Raw genomic sequence first — 23,572 nt, 5'->3', positions numbered from 1 at the left:
ATGGCTCAGCAGTTAAAGGCACTTGCTTACAAAGCCTCTGATCCAGGTGAAATTCCCCAGCCAAGTAAAGCTGGATGGGCATTTGTTTGCAGTGACAAGAGACCCTGGCACAAAATGCATGCACACACACACACAGAAATAATTTTTTTGTTGTTGTTTTTTGAGGTAGGGTCACACTCTAGCCCAGGCTGACCTGGAATTCACTATGGAGTCTCAGGATGGCCTCAAACTCACAGTGCTCCTCCTACCTCTGCCTCCCGAGTGCTGGGATTAAAGGCGTGCGCCACCACGCCCAGCACAAATAATTAAGTGAAAGCATTTTTTAATTTTATTTATTCTGAAAGGGAGAGAGAGAAAGGCTCAGAGAGAGAGAAGGAGAGAGAGAGAGAGAGAGAGAATGGATATACCAGGGCCTTCACCTGCTATGAACTCCAGACATTGCTCGTATGAGACATTGCACACTTGCATCACTGCAGCTGGCTTACTTGGGACCTGGAGATTTGAACAGTAGTTCTTAGGCTTTGCAGGCAAATGCCTTAACCACTAAGCCATCTCTCCAGCCCACAAATTTTTTTAAAGTACTTTGAAGGTAGCATCTATCACACAGCTGGTGGCCACTAAACACTTTTAGCATATATCACGCCTGATATTCAGTAAGCACACAGAACAAAGACCTAAAACTAGTATTTAGCAAATACAGAGTGGAAATAAAAACCCACACTGCTGCATGAGATACAGACTGCAGCTTTATATATATAACACACAGCAGAAGGTACAGGATCTCCATAAGAAAATACACTCTGTGTCCAGGTTAACCCCCATCACCAGCCACTAAGAACACTCCAGAATGAGGAAAGAAGGGAGGGGGCACTATAAATAGGACTAGGAGGGGAAGTCACTGATGTACGGGCACACATAGGCAGGGGCACACTGCCAGGGGCACAGAGCCTCTTCTTCCCAGGAAAGCAATGCAGCAGCACAGAAGAACAGTAGCCACAGACTAAGCCTGCAATGCCTTGAGGAGGGCCATGGAACATAGGTAAGGTAGTGGGGTAGATCTCAGGAGGGGCAGAGGGACTTCCTTCCCTGTAGCAGATCCCAGGGCCACTCAGTTAACATCCATGAACTCGGGGTTGGATGGGGAACTGGAGGCAGGAGAGACTGGGGGGCCCGATGAGCCAGGCTGAGCCTGGCGGCGTCCTACATCCTGGCGCTGGTAGAACAGGACATAGGCGGCCTTGGACTGTAGGAAGAGGACACAGGTCAGTGTAGATGTCAGGAAAGGAAAAGCAGACAGGAGAATGGGAGAAGGGAAGAATGAAGCTGTACCTCAATCTGATTCTCATTCACAGGTGAGACAGTATTGTCATCAAAGTAGTGCCACTGGCCACTGTCCTTGTTGCAGGCAAATGTTGTGTCTAAAAGGAACAGGAAGTCATTCTTACCCCCCCCCCCCCGGCCCTCCCAAGTGTCCACATCCACTCTTCTGCTCCTCCTGCCCTGATAATATTGCCATTGGCTTACATACCTAGTCATTCACTTGGGACATCCTGACCCCCAATCCAGATCCCCCCCCCCAGGGCATGCCCCTGCCCACAGCTTCGCACATACAATGTCCATCACGCATGCCCCCATAATGGTTGGAAACTGCGATGAGATCATATTTATATAATTCAGGAGCCGACTCGTTCTGAGGTTTGATGACAAACTCGGAGAAGTCCAGATCCCTGTGGATTGGGGAGACAGTTAATACTGCTGGGCTCTACCTGCCCCTTCCTATCATCCTTAGCCATTCTCCCCAAGGCTCCTGACCGAATAGGAAACTGCACCAGGGTGTCCAGCTTCTCACGAGAAAATTTGGAAAAGGAGAAGCGCTTCAGGTGGATAATAAGAACTTCAGGCAGCATCCACAGATCCAGTTTCTTGGTGGCCAGCTGGTGCTGCTTACAGCAGGAGCAGTACCTACAGGCAGAGCCCAAGTCAGGAAGGGATACTTTCTGAGTACCTGTCTATGCCTTGGGCAGTGTGGCCTTACCTGCCCATGTAGCCACAGTGATGCCCTTCACTCTTTTCTCCTCTCCCATCCTCTCTCAGACAGGCTTGGGACTCACTATGTAATCTAGACTGGCCTCAAACTTGTAATCCTCCTGCCCCAGTCTCCCTATGGTGGTGGGTAGCTGCTTTTTTTTGAGGTATGGTTTCACTCTAGCCCAGGCTAACCTGGAATTCACTATGTAGTCTCAGGGTGGCCTCAAACTCATGGTGATCCTCCTACCTCTGCCTCCCGAGTGCTGGGATTAAAGGTGTGCACCACCACTCCTGGCTTACTACTTTTCTTTTTTGAGACAGGATCTTACTATATAGCTCAGGCTGTCTTCAAACTAGGAATTCTCTTGTCTCTGCCTACCAGGGTACAGATTGTAAGCATGTATCACTTGCTTTCCATTTTCCTGGTATTCTCATTTGTTCTTGTTTATATTGCTGCTAAATAAAGGCTTTGAGATGGACATATGTGCTAGGGATGGTGGACAGTGTGGCACCGTAGACGTATACTTGGATAGGCAGCAGGTGCCCAGGAAGGAGTGCTACCCAATGGTCTCTCCTGGCCATGCTGGGCCCTCACCAGGGGTTCTCCTTCTCTAGGGTTTCCACAGTTGTGAAGAGCTTGATGCACTCCTGCAGCTGCACTGGGGTCTTCTTTATCATGTAGCCCACACAGTCATGTTTCACATAGCCCTGGGGGAGGGAGGTAAGTCCAGAGGGAAGAAGGTAGAGAAAAATAGGGTACAGCATGAAGTCACAGACCAAGTAGATCAGAGCCCCAGACCCTGGAGGCTCCCTGGGGGTATGCTGGTGCCAAGGCTAGGTTGAGCCTGGACCTGGATCTCTAGGCTCTATTCCCAGCTAGAGTCAAGGGGAAAATATACAAAGGGTTAAGAAGTGTGAGCTACAAGGGCTCCCCCCTTCCTGGGGTCCCATTTCCATTTACCTCAGCTTCTGCTTCATCATAGTAGCGCCTCTTCATCTCTGGCTCCCAGTCCATGGCGATGTATGGCTGGGCTGGGGGTGCAGGGGAGGTGGTCATGGCTCCTATTGCTAGGAAATCCTGCTTCCTGCTACCCACCTTCCCAAATGGATTTCTAACCAATGGACATACTTTGTACTTCTTCAGGGGAGGTGGTACGGTCACTGGTCCCATTGGAGTTCACCGTCTGCAGGGTGAACAGTTGCTTGCGACGTCGCCTTGGGGGCCAGTGAGATGTACGAAGGCAGTTGTCTAGAAGGAATGGGCATCTCCTAGTGGCCCCGGAACTGGGCCCAGCCTGCTCCTGTTCTGAGTCTTGGGGGCTGATCCTATTGGAAGGTCCAGGCATTTCCTCTTTCTCTTCATCACTGCTGCTGTCTTCATCATCCTCCTCGCCTTCTCCTAGGATGGGATGATGTCAGGGATAGAAAAGTGTGAACTCCAGTGAACTGAGAACATCCAAAGGAACCCTGTGTGGGTTGTATCTATCCCCAGCATCTCCCCACTGCCCCTCAGTTCTGTGCCCCTACCAAGACCATGGGATATATACCCTCATCCTTGTTGACACTCTCTCTTACCTTTCTCTTCCCCATCGTCTTCATCTGAGGTGGGTTTGGTCACGTAGCGTCTGTGACAGAGCAGAAGAGACTCCCAAGACAGGGGCACAAGAACAGTGGGGGCAAACCCCAGGGTTTTATTTTGGTGATTATGGATGGAAAGGCAGGGCTACATCCCCACATAAATAAGATTCTATTGTAAAAGTCTTTTTAATTATTTATTTATGCACACACACGTGTATGAGCATGCCAGGGTCTTTTGCCACTACAAATGAATGTCAGATACATGTGCCACTTTTGCAGGGGGGAGGTAGTTTGGCTTTACCTGGGTGGCTAGGGAACTGAACTCAGGCCAGTGTTGTCTTTTAACTATTGAGCCATCTCCCCAATACCAAGGTTTTATTTTAGGATTGAACTACATCCCCAGCACTGTTTTGAATTTTTTAAATTTTCAGACAGTGTTTTTTATTAAGTTGCTCAGGCTGGTCTTGAACTTATTATCCTCTTGTGTCAACCTCCCAAGTAGCTGGGATTATAGGCATGCACCAGCATATCCAGATACATAGGAACATTAATCATGAATTTGGAAGATGTTGAAGTAATGACATAAATGCATGAAGAGGCTGAAGATGCCAGCAGTGATCTGAATTTAGAATTCATGTGCCAGCCAGGAGTATGGATTTTAAGTCTAATAAACCAGTCTACCAGACATTCAACCAGCTGTGAACTACATCAGGGAAGCCTTAGAGGGATGGACTTGGGTGTCAAATTAAGGAGAGATTAATCTAGACAATGTATTTCTTTGTTCACCATGGTATAGACTCTACATTTTTTTTAAAAAAATATTTTATTTTTATTTATTTATTTGACAGAGAAAGAGGGAGGGAGAGAAAGAATGGGTGCACCAGGGCCACCAGCCACTACAAACAAACTCCAAATGCACGCACCCTCTTATGCATCTGGCTAACGTGGGTCCTGGGGAATTGAACCCAGGTCCTTTGGCTTTGCAGGCAAATACCTTAACCTCTAAGCCATCCCTCCAGCCCCTAGACTCTACATTTTTAAATAACATTTTTATTTATTTGCAAGGGGAAAGAGAAAAAAAAGAGAGAAAGAGAGACAGACAGAGAGACTCTTGCCACTGCAAATGAACTCCAGATGCATGCACCACTTTGTGCATCTGGCTGTCAGATTTTGTAAGCAAGCGCCCTTAACCACTGAGCTATCTTTCCAGCCCAGCTCTAGTTTTTCACTATCAGTAAAAACACATTCAAGTCTCTCTAAAGAGACAAATGCATGAAGCTATCTCTACTTGGCCCATCTTGTTCACCTTTGTATTTCTAGTACCCTAAGAGAAGCAATAGCAAAGCCAAAGGTTTAAAGAAAGAAAACATTCTGCAAGTTCTTTTATAGCCATGTTAAATGGGAACTGTCTTTTGAGTGTGCCAAAAGGCAGCTGGACACCCAGGTCTGAGTATAGACTACACCTCTCCCAATCCTGGAAAGTGGATACTTACGAAAGCCGGTACATCAGGATGTTATACAGGCCCTCCCAGGAGAATCGGTCCCGGGGCACCGACACCAGGAGAGGGTGCCCAAAAAGTATCAGACCATAGTAGGAATTGTTGAAGTCTCGTGTTGGGGTACGCTCCCGCAGGTAGACAGGAACCACAATGTCATCTCTTGAACCCTCAATGGGTTCAATCCGGCCAGACACTTCATATCTGTAGGGAATGAACATCAAACCACTCTTTAAAAAATGGAGCTAGACGTGGTGGCACGTGTCTTTAATCTCAGCACTAGACCCTTTTAAAACTGGTGCACATGTATATATGTAGACACCTACCTGCACCCTGTGCATACATATGTAGAAGCCAGTCAGTGGAGGGTGTGGGGTGTCCTCCTTTATTGCTCTTCCACCTTACTTCCTTAATATGGGATCTCAATGAACCTGGAGTTGCTGTATTTATTTATTTATTTAATTTTGTTTCGAGATAGGGCCTCATTCTAGTTCAGGCTGACTTGGAATTCACTATGTAGTCTCTGGGTGGCCTCGAACTCATTGCAATTCTCCTACCCCTGCCTCCCGAGTTCTGGGATTAAAGGCGTGCCCCACCACCCCTGGCAGGAGTTGCCATTTTTGAGTCAGACTGGCTGACCAGTGAACCCCAGTGATTCTTCTGTCTCTATCCCCTTCAGAAGTGGGATTAGAGGTGTGCATGGCCACATCTGTCTTTTTACATTGGTACTGGGAATCAAACTCAGGTCCTCATGCTGTGCTACAAACGCTCTTACCTGATAAGCCACCTCCCCAGCCCCGTTAGGTTACTCTTGATCAGGACATGCCAAGAAAGTTTCACTGACTCTGTCCCACTTGCTCCATGTACTCATCTTTCAGCTCAAAAACAGTATGAAAAGGGTCGAGGGCTGGAGAGATAGCTCAGTGGTTAAGGTGCTTGCCAACAAACCAGGTTCAACTTCCCAGTACCCATGTAAAGCCAGATGCAAAAGGTGGCATATGCATCTGGAGTTCGTTTGCAGTAGCTAGAGACCCTGGCATGCCCATTCTCTCTCTTCTCTATCTATCTGCTTCTTTCTTTCATAAATAAATACAATATTTTTTTAAAAAAAGGTCTAAGCCAGGTGTCCAGGCATGGTGGTGTACACCTTTAATCCCAGCACTTGGGAAGCAGAGGTAGGAGGATTGCCGTGAGTTCGAGGCCACCCTGAGACTACATAGTGAATTCCAGGTCAGCCTGAGCTACAGTGAAACCCTACCTGGAAAAAAAAAATGAAAGAAAGAAAGGTCTAAAAGGTGATTTCATGAAATATTTTCTACTTTATAGAGCGCAGGGGCGGGGGTTCAATAAAAACTTTTAGGGCTGGAGAAATGATTTAGCGGTTAAGACACTTGCCTATAAAGCCAAAGGACTTAGGTTCTATTCCCAAGGACCCACATAAGTCAGATGCACAAGGTGGCACATGCTTCTGGAGTTCACTTGCTGTTACTAGAGGCCCTTGGTGTGCCCATTCTCTCTACTGCTTTTCTCTCACACTGCTTCTTTCTTTCTCTCTCACTGTTTTGTTTGTTTATCAAGGTAGGGTCTCCCTCTAGCCCAGGTTGATCTGGAATTCACTATGTAGTCTCAGGGTGGCCTCGAACTCATGGCAATCCTCCTACCTCTGCCTCCCGAGTGCTGGGATTAAAGACATGTACCACCATACCTGGCTCTCTTTCTCTCTCTTTAAATATATAAATTAAAATAAAACATTAAAAAAAACCTTTTAGCAGAGCACGGTGGCACATGCCTTTAATTTTTATTTAAGGGAGGCTGCAGTAGGAGGAGTTTGAGGCTAGCCTGGAGCCACACAGTGGGTTCCAGGTCAGCCTTGGCTACAGTGAGACCCTGTCTCAAGGGAAAAAAAAAGAGGCTGGGGGTGGTTGTACATGCCTTTAATCCCAGAACCAGAGAGGCAGGAACAGGAGGATCACTGTGAGTTCAAAGCCAGCCTGGGACTACAGACCGAGTTCCAGGTTAGACTGGGCTAGAGTGAGACACTACCTCAGAAAACAAAGAAAGGAAGGAAGGAAGGAAGGAAGGCAGGCAGGCAGGCAGGCAGGCAGGCAGGCAGGAAGGAAGGAAGGAAGGAAGGAAGGAAGGAAGGAAGTTAAGAGGCATATATATCATATTGAGGGGTATAGCTCAGTGTTAGAGATGGTTTAACGGTTAATGCTCTTGCCTGCAAAGCCAAAGGACCCAGGTTCAACTTCCCAGGACCCACATAAACCAGATGCACAAGGTGGTGCATATGACTGGAGTTAATTTGCAGTGGCTAGAAGGCTTGTCACACCCATTCTCTCCCCTTCCCTCTCTGCCTCTTTCTCCCTTAAATAAAAATTAAAAAAATAAAAATAAAAACACTTGTCCAGCAAGGCAAAAAAGGAAGCCGATCAACTTCTTTAAAACCACTACCATTCCTTCCCTTGGTCTCCTTACTCACGCGAAAATATCATCACGGTCCAAGATGCCACTTAGAGGGTCTTCCAGCTGGTAAAGCTTATAGAATCGGTGACTAAAGACATCAGCCACTATCATCTGTGAATAAGATGCAGGGTAGGGAGACTGGTCACTTTGCAAGGCTTCCTCAAGCCCTTCTTCCTCCAAATCCTACCCACCCAGTCTTTCCCTGTAAAGTCTCACCTTGTCTGGTGCAACACCTGTGTGCTTGGACAGAGCCACACACAAATCTGAGATATTGCCTTTCTTGGGGACCACAACCCGGTGCTGAGAGAGAAGTAACATTCATGAAAGATCAAAGGGGCTTAAGTTAATGCAAAAAGCCTTGCAGTATGGGTAATCGGAAAACTAACTGTATGTCCCTCCTTGTGTTCCTATACACTCACCTGCTCTGGTTTGCGGCGTGGATCCATGGGGACAAAGAAGACCTCCAAGACCCTCTTGTGATAGACTGGCAGTGGGACACTGAGGTAGCAGAAGGGGTCGAAGGTCACAGACACATTGCCACAATCAGGACACACGAGCGTGGATTTGAAGAGGCCATGAAAAGTGTCCACAATCACGGAATCATTTCGTCGTTTGTGGTTCTGCCAGGCCTCCTGAGCCACCTCCTGTTGGTAAGTGTCATGGTGGATGAGGGGTTTGCCCAGGACAAGAGGAAAGGTTTGGGGATGGACTCATACATGCTCAGGGTAAGAACTTGTTAAAGTCCAGTAGTAAAATACAAGCTAGAGTTCTGTGGAACCCATGTCAATTGTCAAAGCCAGGGCTTATGTGTGGCAGGATCCTAGTGGTTATTATTAACTCTGAGGTGAGTGTGGGACAAATGTGGTATAAGAAAGAGTGAAGGGTACGACTGAGGTTGGAGCTGAGGTCAGGGTAGGAGAACTTATAAAGTAGGCCAGAGAAGCTAGAGATTCCCTAAGGCAACAGATGTAGTACTATACCAGGCTTTCCAGCACAGGGACTTTTAGTCTACCTGATCTGGCCGTCCAGCAGCATTGCACAGCTCAACATATTCCTTCTTCTTCACTCGGTTGAGGTCCTCGTGCAGCCCATCCAGGAGGAATGACAAGAGCTCCTGGGAATCATGCTGCTGGTAGCCCAGAAACTGGGATGCAAAATGGCCAACCTTGTTCTGAGAAGATGGGCAGAGCCGTACAGTGAGTGGGAGCTAGGAGAAGCAAGAGGAGTGGGGGTGGGGATCCACTGGATGGAGTCATACCTTGAACACACTTGGAACGATAGAGCGGTGGTAGCCAGACCATGCCTGCTTCACCAGATCTGCATAAGCCTCAGCAAGTTCACCCTTCATGCCCAAGGGGTTCCGGAAGTTGAGCTCCTCCAGGTAGCGGTTGTTGAGGAAATACTCTGTGAGCTGTGGTACATTGCTGAGGCACTGTGGGGTTAGGGCCCAGTGAAAGAGGCAGAGGAGAGGTGAGGTGTTCCAAGTGAGGACAGCAAAGGAAGTAAGGAGGGAAGGAAGAGAGGGAAATGGGAGAACAGGGAAGGGTTGGTAGAGAGAATGGAGAAGAGTCAGGGAGAGATATTAATATTTCTGGAGAAGAAAAAAATGTAGTGACAAGGAAAGAAGGGGAAATAGGGAGCAAGTGGAGGGAGAAGGTGTTGATACTTCAGGAGTGAACGTGGGCGGATCAAATCACTCATGGAGCCTTGGCTTTCAACCCTGTTCCCTTGTGCTGCTGTTGTTGTCCCCCACCATCCCCTAGGGACCAATCCCTAGCTCTTAAAGCCCACCCCTGTGCCTGTGCCAGACATAGTTCTAATGGCCCAACCTGTAGGGCCGAGTTCATGAAGCACGTGTTGCCCAGATTGGTAAGGCCACAGATGCCCGGCTGGCCCTGGAAGTCCTCATCCTCTTCCGACATGTTGTTCCTGGGGTTGGATGAGAAACCCTATCAGCTGAGGACCTACTACACTTGGGTGCACTGTACTCGTAGGTTCAGTCTGTCTACTGTGGGATGCCCCCACTCTGCACGACACCCCAAGGGCTCACATGCCACACAGCTGGGCGCTGGGCCAAGTGCCATCTTTGTTTCGGGTCTCCATGATGACCAACTGCGTTTGGAGGTGGAGAAAGGAGAGAAAGAAAGCATTAAGATCAGGAGCACCCAGTCCTTTCTCAGCCTGATCACTGCCAGGTGAGTCCATCTGCCAGGACACCAGTACAGGAAAGCCCTTCCCATTGTTACCTGTCCAGTCTCAAGGGAGGCATCAAGCAGTGATATGTGTGTGTTATACAACCGATCCAAAGAACCCTCTGAGGTCTTGATCCAGAGGCGTGTATCTTCCTGGGGCTCCACTAGAAACTGCTCCCGAGCTGTGCTCAAGACTAGGTCTGTGGAAAGTGATGGGCATATGATCATTAACTTCCAAGACCCAACCCTGCGGCTGCGCCACACATAGCTCTAACGGCCCAACCTGCAGGGTCATTATCCAAGACCCAGAATGAGTGACTCATCTAGCAATCTTTTAAAAAAATATTTTATTTTTAGTTATTTGACAAAGAGAGAGGGGGGAGAGAGAGAAAGAATGGGCCTCCAACCACTGCAAATGAACTCCAGACATGTGTGCCCCCTTGTGCATTTGGCTAATGTGGGTCCTGGGGAATCGAACCTGGGTCCTTTGGCTTTGCAGGCAAACGCCTTAACTGCTAAGCCACCCCTCCAGCCCTCATCTAGCAATCTTAACTCATCCTGTTAGATCTTACTTAGCCAATGTCTTGGGTCCCCAATGTCCAAGTGACTGATCCACACTCAGGACTTGAGACCTGACCCCCAGTAAATACCCTTTACCACCCCCACCCAAGTGATGGGAATGATAGCCCACATACTCCCTGGCCCCTAGTAGACCTCCAGCGCCTCTGCTCAACTTGGCCAACACGTGACTGGTACCTTCTCAGGTGTCCATAGCCTAACCCTACACATCCTATGACTCTTAAGACTCACCCAAAGAATCAGAATGGCTAAACTGAACAGTGACAGCTGTTTCCATATCACTGTGCTGGACCAGCAGTAGCTCTAATGGGTACACTTCCACCTTTTGGATGTTGGACAGTTCTATGACCTGTGAAAACAGAGGAGCACAGATACAGGCCAATGCCATGGACACATGGCTCTGGAACTACCCTAGGCCTAAAAGGTCTTCCTCCTCCCCAATTCCTCAGAGAATCTAATGCCCAGCAGCTGACCCACCCACATACCTTCCGTTCAATAGGTGGCTGGCCATGTTCTAGGCCATACCAGCTGACAAGGTAGTGCCAAGCAGCAGCTGGGAGTAACACGTAATCCTCTCCTTCCAGCAGTCCTTCCCTGAGGTGCCAGTTTATCTTATCTGCAGGGTAGAGATGGAGAAGGCAGAGCATGAATTAGGGAAGGCACTGACGAATAACTTTGGCCACCTCACTAACGGCCTGGCACGGAGAAATGGGCATAAGATCATCTGTAGGGATCAGAAGTACAGGACAAGGTTGATGGGGAGGGGAGAGGCAGAGGCAGAGGCTTGGTACCTGCAAAGAGCTCAGCATTGTTGATGCAACCAGGAAAGGTGCTAGCATCCCGGTCTCCTCCCTGCACATAAACCTCCCATCGTTTATACCAGTGCTGCTCAACAAGGAACCTGTAACCCAGACAGACAACAGGGTGTCACATGACTATCTGGGGATTATCTGGACAACATCCCTGGAAGTCAGCAGCACGTAGAAATAAGTAAAAATCAAAATGTATTCAGTGAAACCCAGATTTGGATGATAATAGGCTACCCAGTTTCCTCCCTCCCCCACTCTTACTGGCTTGGAAGTTACTATGCATATAGCCCAGGCTAGCTTCAAACTCTCCTGGTTTTCCTGTCTCAGCCTCCCAACTCCTGGGATTAAAGATGTGCACCTTTATGCTCAGCTCAGCGATAAATTTTGGTCTTTATTCAGACAGGGTTTCACTACATAGCTCTAGCTGACCTGGAATTCACTGTATAGAACACATTGACACTGAACCTGCCCAAACCTCTTGGAATTACAGGCATGCATTATTGTACCTAGCTTTACATTTCCATTTTTTTGGGGGGTAGGGAGGGGTTTTAGAGGTAGGGTCTCACTCTAGCTCAGACTGACCTGGAATTCACTATGTAGTCTCAGGGTGGCCTCAAACTCACGGTGATCCTCCTACCTCTGCCTCCAAAGTGCTGGGACTAAGATGTGTGCCACCATGCTCTGCCCGTTTCTATAGTTTTTGCGAGGTTTCTTTTGGTTTTGGTTTTGTTGCTTTGTGTGTGTGTTGATGCAATAAACCCCACAGACCCTGCTATATATTTCATGCCAGGAAAACACACCTTCTCACTTGAGTATCACATATCATATATCACTCACTCCCTACCCTATAACACAGATACTTTCATCCCTTCTTCTGGGCTTCACCTGCCTCCACAGTCAATCTACAAGGTTCACTCATACAATAAAACTAATTCAATGTAAAGGGAGGCAGCACTCAATTTCTTTTTCTTTTCTGTAGCCCAGGCAGACCTGGAATTCACTATGTAGTCTCAGGCTAATCCCGAACTAACGGGGATCCTCCTACCTCTGCCTCCTCAGAGGTGGTACATCACCATGCTCAGCTTTTTTTTTTTTTTTTTTTTTTTATAAATTTAAGCAGGGTCTCATTCTAGCTCAGGCTGACCTGAAACTTGAGCTCACAGCAATCCTCTTACCTGCCTCCCTAGTGCTGGGATGAAAGAAGTCTACCAACTTTACCAAGTTGTAATTTCTTTATTTCTTACTTTTCTTTTCTTTCTTTTTCTTTTTTCTTTTTTTGGTTTTTCGACGTAGGGTCTCACTCTAGCCCAGGCTGACCTGGAATTCACTATGGAGTCTCAGGGTGGCCTCAAACTCACAGCGATCCTCCTACCTCTGCCTCCCGAGTGCTGGGATTAAAGGCGTGCACCACCACGCCCGGCTTTCTTTTTTTTTTTTTTAAGGCAGGTTTTGCTCTAGCCCAGGCTGACCCGGAATTCACTATGTACTCTCAAACTCACGTCCATGTCCTGCCAATTTCTTTTTTACATTTTTTTAAACAAAAATTAACATTAAGAGCCAACGGGTGCACTAGTGGCATGTCTGTCATGGTGGAAACCAACTGCCCTCTAATTGGACTGGAGGCCTGCTCCATGGGAGGGAATACATCCCTGATACTGAAAGCTAAAACAGGGGTAGTCATGAGCCCTAGGGGTATAACATCTGCTGCTGTCTGGCTAAATGTATATACTATGCTCATCAAACTGCCCAGTAAGCACTTCTCTTAATGTTCATACCTATACATTAATGCTACTCTCACTTTTGGTAGAGAACCTTCTCTTTTCAGATGGCAGTGACCTTGGAATGACTCAGAAGGCATCATGGTGCTGGGAAGAAGTGATAAGAGTGCTCAGCAATGCAATATCTCAATCATACCTTCCAAGGCTCAGGGCCCATTGAGGAAGAGATGGCAGAAAGAATGTAAGAGCCAAAGGAAGGGTAGGACTCCTTACAATGTGCTCCTCCAGACACAAAATGGCCTGGATATCTATGACGTCACAGTGCCTGACAAGACCATCATAATAGGAGGAAAAGATCATGGCATCAAAATAAAAGAGACTGATTGAGAGGGGGAGGGGATATGATGGAGAGTAGAGTTTCAAAGGGGAAAGTTGGGGGGGGGAGAGAGGGCATTACCATGGGATATTGTTTACAATCATGAAAGCTGCTAATAAAAATTTAAAAAAAATCATTAAAATCACTCCATAATAAAACTTCAGGCCTAGTTCAAACATTTTTTTGTACAGATATGGAAGTTAAATTAAGCTCAAAATATTTGTAGTCCCAGCTGGTATGGTGGTGCACACCTTTCGTCCCAGCACTAGGGGACAGAGGTAGGAGGATCACTGTGAGTTCCAGGCCAGCTCGAGTCTACATAGTGAATTCCAGGTCAGCCTGGGCCAGAGTGAGACCCTACCTTGAAAAAACAACAACAACAAAAGAAAACTATATTATTAGAGATGTGAATGCTCTTAGCTGGGTGTGGTAGTGTACGCCTTTAATCTCAGCACTTGGAAGGCAAAGGTAAGAGGATCATGGTGAGTTCAAGGCCACCCTGAGACTCCATAGTGAATTCTAGATCAGCCTGGCTAGAGTGAGACCCTATCTCAGAAAAAGAGAGAGAGAGAGAGAGAGACAGAAAGAAAGAGATGTGAATATTCTTAAAATATAAGCTCCTCTAAGAAATTAAGTAAAAACAAAATCAGTTAAGATGAGGCAGAAGTAGGAGGATCACCACGAGTTCGAGGCCACCCTGAGGCTACATAGTGAATTCCAGGTCAGCCTGAGCTAGAGTGAGACCCTACCTTGAAAAACCTTAAAACAAAAAAGAGAAGATGACTGAATTAACTGTACTTGGTCAGATCTTCCAGCACTAAAGATTAGGGTTGAAAATAATGTTGACACAAGGTGCCAGACGTGGTGGCACATGTCTTTAATCCCAACACTTGGGAGGCAGAGGTAGGAGGATCACTGAGTTCAAGTCCACCCTGAGACTATATAGTGAATTCCAGGTCAGCTTGGGTCTAAAGTGAGACCCTACCTTGAAAAAAAAAATTAAAAAGTAAAAAAAATAAATAAATAAATAAAATGGAGGGCTAAAGAAGGGCTGGCGAGATGGCTCAGCTGTTAAAGACACTTGATTATAAAACCTGCCAGCCAGAATTCAATTCCCCAGCCACTCACATAAAGTTGGATGAATGTTTGTTTGCAGTGGCAAGGGACCCTGTATGCGTGTGCACGCACATGCACACACACATGTGCAAATAAAATTTAAAGTTCTTTTTAGAACTTTGAGCAGGGCATGGTGGCACACATCTTTAATCCCAGGACTGGGGAGGCAGAAATAGGAGGAATGCTGAGTTCAAGGCCAGCCTGGAACTACAGAATGAATCCCAGTACAGCCTGGGCTAGAGTGAGACCCTACTTAAAAAAAAAAAAAAAAGGTATTAGCGAGCTGGGGAGATGGCTCGGCGATTAAAGCTACTCGCTTGAAAAGCCTGGCAGTCCTGGTTCAGTTTGCCAGCATGCACATAAAGAAAAGCTGGGCACAAAGAAGTAGGTGTCTGCAAACTGTTGCAGCAGCAAGAGCTCTTGGAACACACACACAGATAAATTAGTGAAAAAAAAAATTAAAGGTATTGGTAAGGATGTTAGGACTTCATGCCCTGCTTACCAATGATACTATCATAACACATTTGTTAATATGTGTCAAGAGTTTGGTGTGGTGACACATGCCTTTAATCCCAGCAGAGGTAGGAGAATAGCAGTGAGTTCAAAGCTACCCTGACACTATATAGTGAATTCCAGGTCAGCCTGTGCGGGGATGGGGAAGGAACATGAACCAAACCTTTGTAGCCTTATTGAATCTCTCTCCAAAGGCTGGAAAGATGGATCAGTGGATAATGGTACTTGCTTGAACATCTCTCCAAATGGGTTACAAATCATTTTATTTATTGTTGTTTATTTTCAGGATGAATTGAGACTTTTTATTCTTTGCTAGAGAGCTTTGGTGCAATGGTAGACAACATACCCTAGTTTTGTATTCCCCATCTGTAATAGATAATCCACTGGTATTGTTACTAAAGAACTATGTAAGGGAAACTCTGGAAACAGCTACTAAAGCCTGATGGGTTTATTTATTTGGGTTTTTCCGAGGTAGGGTCTCATTCTATCCCAAGCTGGCCTGAATTCACTATGTGGTCTCAAGGTGACCTTGAACTCATGGTGATCCTCCTCCTTCCTCTGCCTCCTGAGTGCTGGCATTAAAGGTGTATGCCTTCACACCTGCTACGTGGTTTTTCTTTTTAATGATTTTGGTCATAACTAATACTTTTTTTGTTTTTAAAAAAATTCTTAAATCTTTTTTTCTTCTCAATTTTTATTAGCAACTTCCATGATCATAAAAAATACCCCATGGTAATACCCTCCCTCCCCTCACTTTCCCCTTTGAAACTCCATTCTCCATCATAACCCTCCCCCTAATATTCTTTTTAAATTTTTAAAAAATTGAGAGACAGGCAGATAGAGAGAATGGGTGTGCCAGGCAGGGCCTCTAGCCACTACAAACGAACTCCATATGCATGCACCACCTTGTGCAGCTGGCTTCCATAGGTACTGGAGAATCGAACCTGGGTCCTTAGACTATGTAGGCAAGTGCCTTAATCGCTAAGCCATTTCTCCAGCCCCATAACTAATATATATATTTTTTGAGGTAGGGTCTCACTCTAGCCTAGGCTGACCTAGAATTCACTATGGAATCTCAGGGTGGCCTCGAACTCAAGGCAATCCTCTTACTTCTGCCTCCCAAGTGCTGGAATTAAAGGCTTGCGCCACTATGCCCAGCTCCATAACTAATATTCTCTAAGTATTTTTTGGTGGTTGGGGGGGGGTTCTCGAGGCAGGGTCTCACTCTAGCCCAAGCTGGCCTGGAATTCACTATATAATCTCAGGGTGGACCTGAACTCACAGAGATCCTCCTACTTGATCCTCCTACCTCTGCCGTGCTGGGATTAAAAGTGGTGTGCCACCATGCCTGGCTAAATTACCTTAAAAAAAAATCCCTTATGTAAAGTGGTTTATCAACCATGTCTACATAATAGAATCAGCTAACTGCTTATTTATTTTTCTTTTTTCAAGATAGGGTCTCAACTCTAGCCCAAGCTGACCTGGAATTCACTCCTCTGTATTCTCAGGGTGGCCGCGAACTCATGGTGATCCTCCTACCTCTGCCTTCCGAGTGCTGGGATTAAAAGCGTGGACCACCACGCCGGATGCTTATATATTTGAGGAGAGAATGAGAATGAATAGGTGTGCCAGTGCAAATAAACAATGCAAGTGCATATGCCACATTGCGCATCTGGCTTTATGTGGGTACTGGGGAATTGAACCCAGGACTTCAGGCTTTGCAAGCAAGTGCCTTTAACAGCTTAGCCATTTCTCCAGCCCTTGATGTGTTTAAAGAACATCAATAGTCCAAAACAAATGGCCCTGATGGAGAAAGGGAAGAGCTACTAATCAGAGAAGAAACCAGAATGGAAGTAGGGTTCCAGCTTCATAAAACCTTGCAGGTCACTTTAAGGATTTTAGCATTTATATTACATAAGATGGGAAGCTGCTGGACATTTGGGGGGAACAGATGGACATGACATTTTGTAAAGAATTAATATTTAAGAGGAAAATGGTATCTTAACAACTCAGAAACCTGTCATACAGAACTGTAATCAAGTGATAAAAGTTACTATCACAAATCCTGTCATATGGATACCATGTACCTGATGTAAGTGCTTACAGTACGCATCCAGTCTAATTTCATATGTAATGCATGATCTCATCAAGCTGGAACTGAGCTGGAAGCTTTCTCCCTGCTGGTTTGCTTTCATAGTGTTAAAAGGTGTATGTAGGCTGCTGGGGCAGAAAAGTCATCAGTATCCAATGGTGGACCCTGTGTGCCATACAGATCAGCCAGACAGTATGTTCACTGGTGCAATAGTGGCATGACTTACGGGGGTAACTGACTGCTCTGTGGATGAGAAGCTTGATCCTTTGGAGAGAATACACACCCAGTACTGAAAACCCAGTCAACTCTGTAGATTGGGGAGGTCATAGGCACTAGGAAAGAAGCTACTAGGGCTATTTGGCTAAATGGATGTTGTGCCCATCAAAATGCTTTCTAAAAATATGTTTATGCCCATAGATTAATGTTCTCAGCTTTGGCCAGAGAAGCTATTTTTTTTTTTTTTTTTGCAATTACTTGGGAGACTCAAAACTCATTCAAGGTGCTGAGAATAAGTTTCTGTTGAGTGCTAAGCCCTAAAGAGGATATCTATGCCTACCCCTCTAAGGCTGAGGGAACATTTCCAAAGGAGAAGAATGGAGAGGAGTGCGGTGGAACACTGTCTTCTGGACATGACATGGCTGTTGCACTAACAAACTCACAGCATCTGTGGCTATGTGCACAAGACGACCCATCAACGCTCTGTCATGCATGGTGGAGCGGCTCATGAGGCTCCACCTTCCCCGAGAAACTATTGGCAATTAATGGTTGCTGGGGGAAAGGGACACATTTTCTTCATTGGCATAACTACTGGTAAGTTGCTCAGGCTCTGGTAAATGACCTCTAATCCATGCTCAGGCAAGCCACCCTAGTTAAACAGTGGATCACAAAGGCATCGGAGTAGAAGTGGGGCTAGTTGGGAAGGTGGTATTCAATGGGAGGAAGACAAGAGAAGGTTATGGAGTGAATATGACCAAAACACATCATATACATATATAAAAACTGTCAAAAATAAAAATATATAAACTGACTTTATACATAAATTGCATATATACATAAAGGGAAAGCTTAGATAAGAAATACTATTTAGTGATGTATACAGTGGTGGTAAAACATTTGAAAAGAGCTCTTTAAAAATTCAAGATTAACAGTTTCATATGAAACAGGGAGAATTTACATCTGGGAGGGGCACAGAATGGTTTATGGTAATGTTCTGAATCTTTACCAGGGTGATAAAGTCACACATTCACATTTATTATTATTTTTTGAAGCAGTCTCACTTCAGTCCAGGTTGGCCTGGGATTCACTCTGTAGCCCAGCCTGGCCTTGAACTCACGGCAATCCTCCCACCCTAGCCTCCTGGATGCTAGGATCAAAAGCATGCTACCACCCCACCCAGCTTGTTTTTTTTTTTTTGTTTGTTTGTTTTACTTTTAAATAAAATCATCAAAACAACAAAAATAAGCCAGGTATATATGGTGTAATCCCAGAATTTGGAAGGCTGAAGCCAGAGAGTTAAAGGCTAGCTAGCCTACTCTCAAAAAAAAAAAAAAAAAAAAAAAAGGCAGCTGGGCATGGTGGCACATGCCTTTAATCTCAGCACTCAGAATGCCAAGGTAGGAGGATCACTGTGAGTTAGAGGCCAGTCTGAGACTACATAGTGAATTCCAGGTCAGCCTGGGCTACAGTAAGACCCTACCTGGAGAAAACAAAAACAAGAAAAGGTGGCAAAAATAATACAGAAATTTCTCAGTATGCCCTTCATCCAGGTTTCACAAATCTAACACTTATCATTGTTTCTTCATATGTATTTCTGGGAATTTTTTTAAGTTGACAAAATGTGCATTTGCACACAGTAGGATGGTTTGAGATATGTCTACACTGTAGAATAACTAAAACGGTAATTAACATATCCATTGCGTCACATAGTTTTTGGAGTAAATGAATGCAAAATTTACTCAGCATTTTTTTTTTTTTTTTTTGGTTTTCGAGGTAGGGTCTCACTCTAGCTCAGGCTGATCTGGAATTTACTATGTAGTTTCAGAGTGGCCTCGAACTCACAATGATCCTCCTACCTCTGCCTTCCAAGTACTGGGATTAAAGGCGTGCGCCACCACGCCCGGCTGTACTAAGCAATTTTTAAGTATACAATAGGTTAGTAACTATAATTACTATATTGTACAATGGGCCTTCCGAATTTATTTAATTTATTTTATGGATTTTTGTTCAGTTGAAATTTTTCATCTTGTGACCAACATCCCAACTCTCCCCTTCTCCATACCTGCCTTTTATAGATGCTATTTTTCCATTCATTTAATAAGCTGCTTACACAATGTCTCCTTATCCCCCAACTTTTCAATATGTATTTCCCCTGAACAAGTACATTCTTTTGTAAACACAATTATAGTAACAATCAAGGAATTATCAATAATAATAATTTAACTATCAGCCTTAGTCAAATTTCACCTTTTCCAAATGAATTTTACACTGAAAGAGAAAAAAACATTTTTATTTATTTGAGTGTGTGGTGGGGGAGGGTGGATGTGCATGGGCGAGCCAAGGCTTCTTGCCACAAAGGAACGCCAGACAGATGCACCACTTGTGTGGCTTTACCCGAGTCCTGGGGAATCAAATCCGGAGGCCCCTCCCCCCTTCAGGCTTTGCAAGCAAGCCATTTTAATAGCTGAGCCATCTCTCCAGCCCAGAAGCCTTTTTTCTTAAATGATTTATTGCTTACTGTTCCAACATCCAATCTAGGCTCACATGTTGCATTGTTATTATGACTTACTAAAATGCATTAATTCCTTCAATCTCAAATAGTTCTTCAGCCTTTGTCTATCATGAACATGACATTTTTTGAAAATCACAGAGCATTTATTTTATGTAAAACGCTTTTTTCTTCTCCGAGGCAGGGTCTCACTCTAGCTCAGGCTGACCTGGAATTCACTATGGAGTCTCAGGGTGGCTTTGAACTCACAGCGATCCTCCTACCTCTGCCTCCCAAGTGCTGGGATTAAAGGCGTGCGCCACCACACCCGGCCTGGGTTCTTTTTAAATAATGTATTTTGATTATAACAGAAAGAAAAATCGAAGAACCTTCCCATGTTAATCTTTTGCACTTCCTCTAGTCCTTGGCTAGGGTGAGGAAAAATAAAAACCTTCCGCGTCACAAACTTTGTTCATTCGCAGGCGCCATTTTGTCTCAGGCACAACCCCTCCTTCCCGAACTTTCCCGACCTTAGGCCACGCCCCTAGGCCTAACCTCGTTCCCAGGCACCGGGTTGCGTCTTCCCGCTACTAGGGTCCCATCCCCCAGGCCCAGCTATTGGCTAAGACGCAGCTCTTCGTCTGACGCCACAAAGTTCGCCTCGTTCTCAGGCGCCAGGGAGCACTCGCAGGCTGCTCTTCTTAACCGAGGCTATGCTTCCTAACACACCCTACACCCCCAACTTACGTCCAGAATCCGCCTCCTTTCTAGGCTCCGGGGTCCAAGACGCAGTCCCCCACCCTGAAGGCTGTCTCTCAGGCCCCGCCCCCCCCAACAAGACCCATTTTGTCCTCCGGCGTCAGACTGCACCACACAGGCCCCGCCTCTTTCCCCAAACGTTGCGATTCATTCACAGGCACCTCCACGCCCCTCTCTCCCGCAGTCCCACTGGCCCCTTCCCCGCTCCTCCACAACTCGGTTCTTCCACACAACTCGGCTTCTAAGTCCCCGGCGGTTGCTAACGCCCCCACAGACCCCTTGGCCAAGGCTTCGCTGAAGCCCAGCCTCACCAGCTTTCGCCCGCTCGCAGTGGACGCTCTCGCCCATTCTCAATTTGGCGCCACTGGTCGTCCAGCCCAGGCATTGCCTCGTGCTGTGGCTCTCTGTCCTCAGCGACCGCCGCGACGGCAGCCGCGGCTGAGTCGGCTGCGACAGCCGCCATCGCCGTCTGCCTTCCTCGAACTGCCAACGCAACTGAAGATAGGAAGGACCCTCAACTCGCACTTCCGGATTCTGTCCCGGAAACGGAAACAGAGCCCCCCAAACAGCTAGGGGGCTACTGCCATCTTGGAAATGGGCCCCATAAGCGGACGTGTATCAGTTAGGCAAGGGTGGTGGGCTGCGATATCTGTAAGCAATACACGGGGTAAAAATCTCCAGCTGGGAACTAAGATAGCAATTCCTTGTGGGGCTCTAATGCTTTATTGGTTTAAGGGCAAAAAGGTTTTGTAGAAGTCGGAACCCAAGGTTTCCCAGGTGAGGAAAGATAAGTTGAAGGATTTTTAGGGCCTTTGGATGGTCCCTGAGTCTTCCCTGACTCTAAACTGAGGACCCCCTACACTGCATGCCACGTTTTTGTTAGCTTGAACATGTTCTTTCATTAGACTACCCTTCCCACCCATCAAAACCTAATATAACATAGGTACCACTTCCTGACAGCCTCTTAGGACTGCAGGGCCTTGTTTGCTTTCGTGAACTAGGCGTGTATGTGTGTGATAGATATGTGTGATAGAGGCTTAGGTTTGCCTTGCATTTTTCTTGGTTCTCCAGTTTTGGTCTCCGTAAGAGCTGGGATTGTAGGCATGCACCACAATCACCTTCCTGAACTACATATATTCACCATGCAAATATGAAGGAAACCTCAGCCCAAAACTATTTGTGGGACTCACAGCAATAACAACTAGCAGTTTATCCAGCTTAAGTGCTTTGTTAGACTTAAATAGTAGCCTTAGGTAGTAGATACTCTTTGTGGCTCATGGGCAACAATGAGGAAAGCTGAGGGCAAGAAATGTTAGCTCATTTGTCCACCCAGCTACTATATGTTAAGAGCTGTGATTTCAGGACAGGAGATCATCAGGTGATCCTTAATCTGGGGTCACAGGCTATTGACCCAATAAACCCCCTAAAGGGAGCTCATAGATTTATTTATATATTATTATTATTGTTGTTGTTGTTTTCAGGTAGTCTCTCTTTATAGCTCAGGCTGACCTGGAACTCAATATGTAGTCTCAGGATGGCCTCAAACTTAGTGACCCTCCTATCTCTACCTCCAGTGCTGGGATTAAAGGCATGCACCAACATGCTCAGAGTAATATCTTTTAACTCATCCTCATGCATGTATGGTAAATATGTTATCCAGAAGTTACCTTGAAATAAGAAAAAGTTCTTTGGATATCCTCAATTCTTTAAGCATACAAAAAAATCCTAAAAGTTTGAAAATATTGGAATAGTGCAATTTCCATTTTTATTTTTCTTGTTTGGTTTTCAAGGTAGGGTCTTGCTCTGCCCAGGCTGACCCTACCTCTGCCTCCTGAGTGCTGGGATCAAAGGCTAGGCACCCAGCTTTTTCTTTTTTTTTTTTTTTTGACAGGGTCTCAAGTGTCAATATGTAGTTCAGACTGGTTTTGAGTTCACAGTGACCCTCTTGCATCAGTCTCCCAAGTGCTGGATGGGATTACAGGTTTACAGGTACGTGCCACCATGCCCAGCTTTAGGCCAGGGTTTGTTAACTAGCAGTACTGTCGTTTTAGTTTTGGGAAGGGAGCATTGTGGGCTATTCACCTACTTTTTGATCTCTACCACCAAAACTGTGGTACTCCTCAGAACAAAGTTTACCAGACTTTCTCTAGAAGGGGGGTAAGTCTTTGGTGGTTCTGTTAAGTAACTGATGATTTTAATATTTCTCTACATCACCATATTCCTTCCTATTGATTGTCCTCATCCACAAACTCCCCGAACCTTGACTTCCCACACCTACATAAATGGATGTGCATACAGGTCTGCTTGCAGGTTCAACTTTTCCTACCTCCAAAAGGAAAGGGAACACAACACCCCTTTAACTTGGGGGGTCTCAAAGAACATGACATTTGAACTGGGTCTGCTATGAGCTGTTCAAGCCTATCTTAATTTTGAGCCTCCCACTCCCCAGACCTAGACTTCAATGAAACAAAGCCCATACTTCACTTTCCAGAGGCCAACACCTCTGCCCATACCAATTTAAAGAGCAGTTAAATGAATTCTATTCCTGAAAAGTCTGGCCTGGCAATCTTGTCCCCATTTGCAAGGCCTCCCTTGTTGCCAGAGGTTACTATGTCATCTGATTCTATCCAAGGGATGGCATAGGAACTATGTTAAGGAGTTTGTGGAAGTTCTAGTCCTGTTACAAGCAAACAGGAAAGGGAAGATGTTATGTTCTTCCAATTCTTGGACAAGAGAACCACTGTGACAAACTGGCATATCATCAAATTGCTTACAAGGAGAGTAGAGTCTCACAGGTCACCACTGCTGGGCTTTAGCAAACAGCCACTTAGGCTTGTAGAATTTACAGAATTTGCTTAGACTTGCCCACACCACCTCTTCCGTCTACAAGTCTATTCTTGACACTGGGATTGGGGGATATTCACAGGGCAGGAAAATTACAGCCTTGACTATCCTCCATACTTGAAGGCAAGACCTAGTCTGTTCCACTTGACCTCTGACCTCTTACTAATTTTATCCTTCCCAGGATCATGTTACCCATGATCCCCATGACTCCCTAGACACAAGTAAACTTCCAGTACCACCTGTGGTTTCACTCCTGAACTTGATCAGTGTATTTCAATTCCTCTACCTAGTCAGTTGCCCCA

The 23,572-nt window shown here is 45.9% G+C and overlaps 1 protein-coding gene across 1 annotated transcript; it reads right to left on the bottom strand.

The window, feature by feature from the left end:
* Positions 1–728: 728 nt before the first annotated feature.
* On the bottom strand, positions 729–20,926 carry Usp11 (ubiquitin specific peptidase 11). Its single transcript, XM_045140895.1, has 21 exons — positions 20,738–20,926; positions 11,131–11,240; positions 10,825–10,955; positions 10,571–10,688; positions 9,815–9,960; positions 9,619–9,680; positions 9,398–9,497; positions 8,827–9,000; positions 8,581–8,739; positions 7,988–8,212; positions 7,785–7,868; positions 7,585–7,679; positions 5,100–5,306; positions 3,604–3,653; positions 3,158–3,427; positions 2,990–3,060; positions 2,624–2,736; positions 1,813–1,962; positions 1,612–1,727; positions 1,330–1,418; positions 729–1,243 (listed from the first exon to the last, which is right to left on the bottom strand). The coding sequence occupies exons 1-21, from the start codon at positions 20,887–20,889 to the stop codon at positions 1,109–1,111; spliced, it is 2,757 nt and encodes a 918-aa protein (XP_044996830.1). The 5' UTR covers positions 20,890–20,926; the 3' UTR covers positions 729–1,108.
* Positions 20,927–23,572: the final 2,646 nt, after the last annotated feature.

Source organism: Jaculus jaculus, chromosome X (genome assembly GCF_020740685.1).
Source record: "Jaculus jaculus isolate mJacJac1 chromosome X, mJacJac1.mat.Y.cur, whole genome shotgun sequence".
NCBI classification, from domain to species: domain Eukaryota; kingdom Metazoa; phylum Chordata; class Mammalia; order Rodentia; family Dipodidae; genus Jaculus; species Jaculus jaculus.
The sequence above is the reverse complement of the archived record's forward strand: the minus strand, read 5'-3'. Positions and strand labels throughout refer to the sequence as shown.

Coding starts and splice junctions, on each gene's coding strand:
- Usp11 (XM_045140895.1), bottom strand. CDS start 20,889: ATGGCGGCTGTCGCAGCCGACTCAGCCGCGGCTGCCGTCGCGGCGGTC. Junction 3,428..3,603: donor AGACGATGGGGAAGAGAAAG/GTAAGAGAGAGT, acceptor ATCCCATCCTAG/GAGAAGGCGAGGAGGATGAT. Junction 3,061..3,157: donor CTCCCCTGAAGAAGTACAAA/GTATGTCCATTG, acceptor CTGCACCCCCAG/CCCAGCCATACATCGCCATG.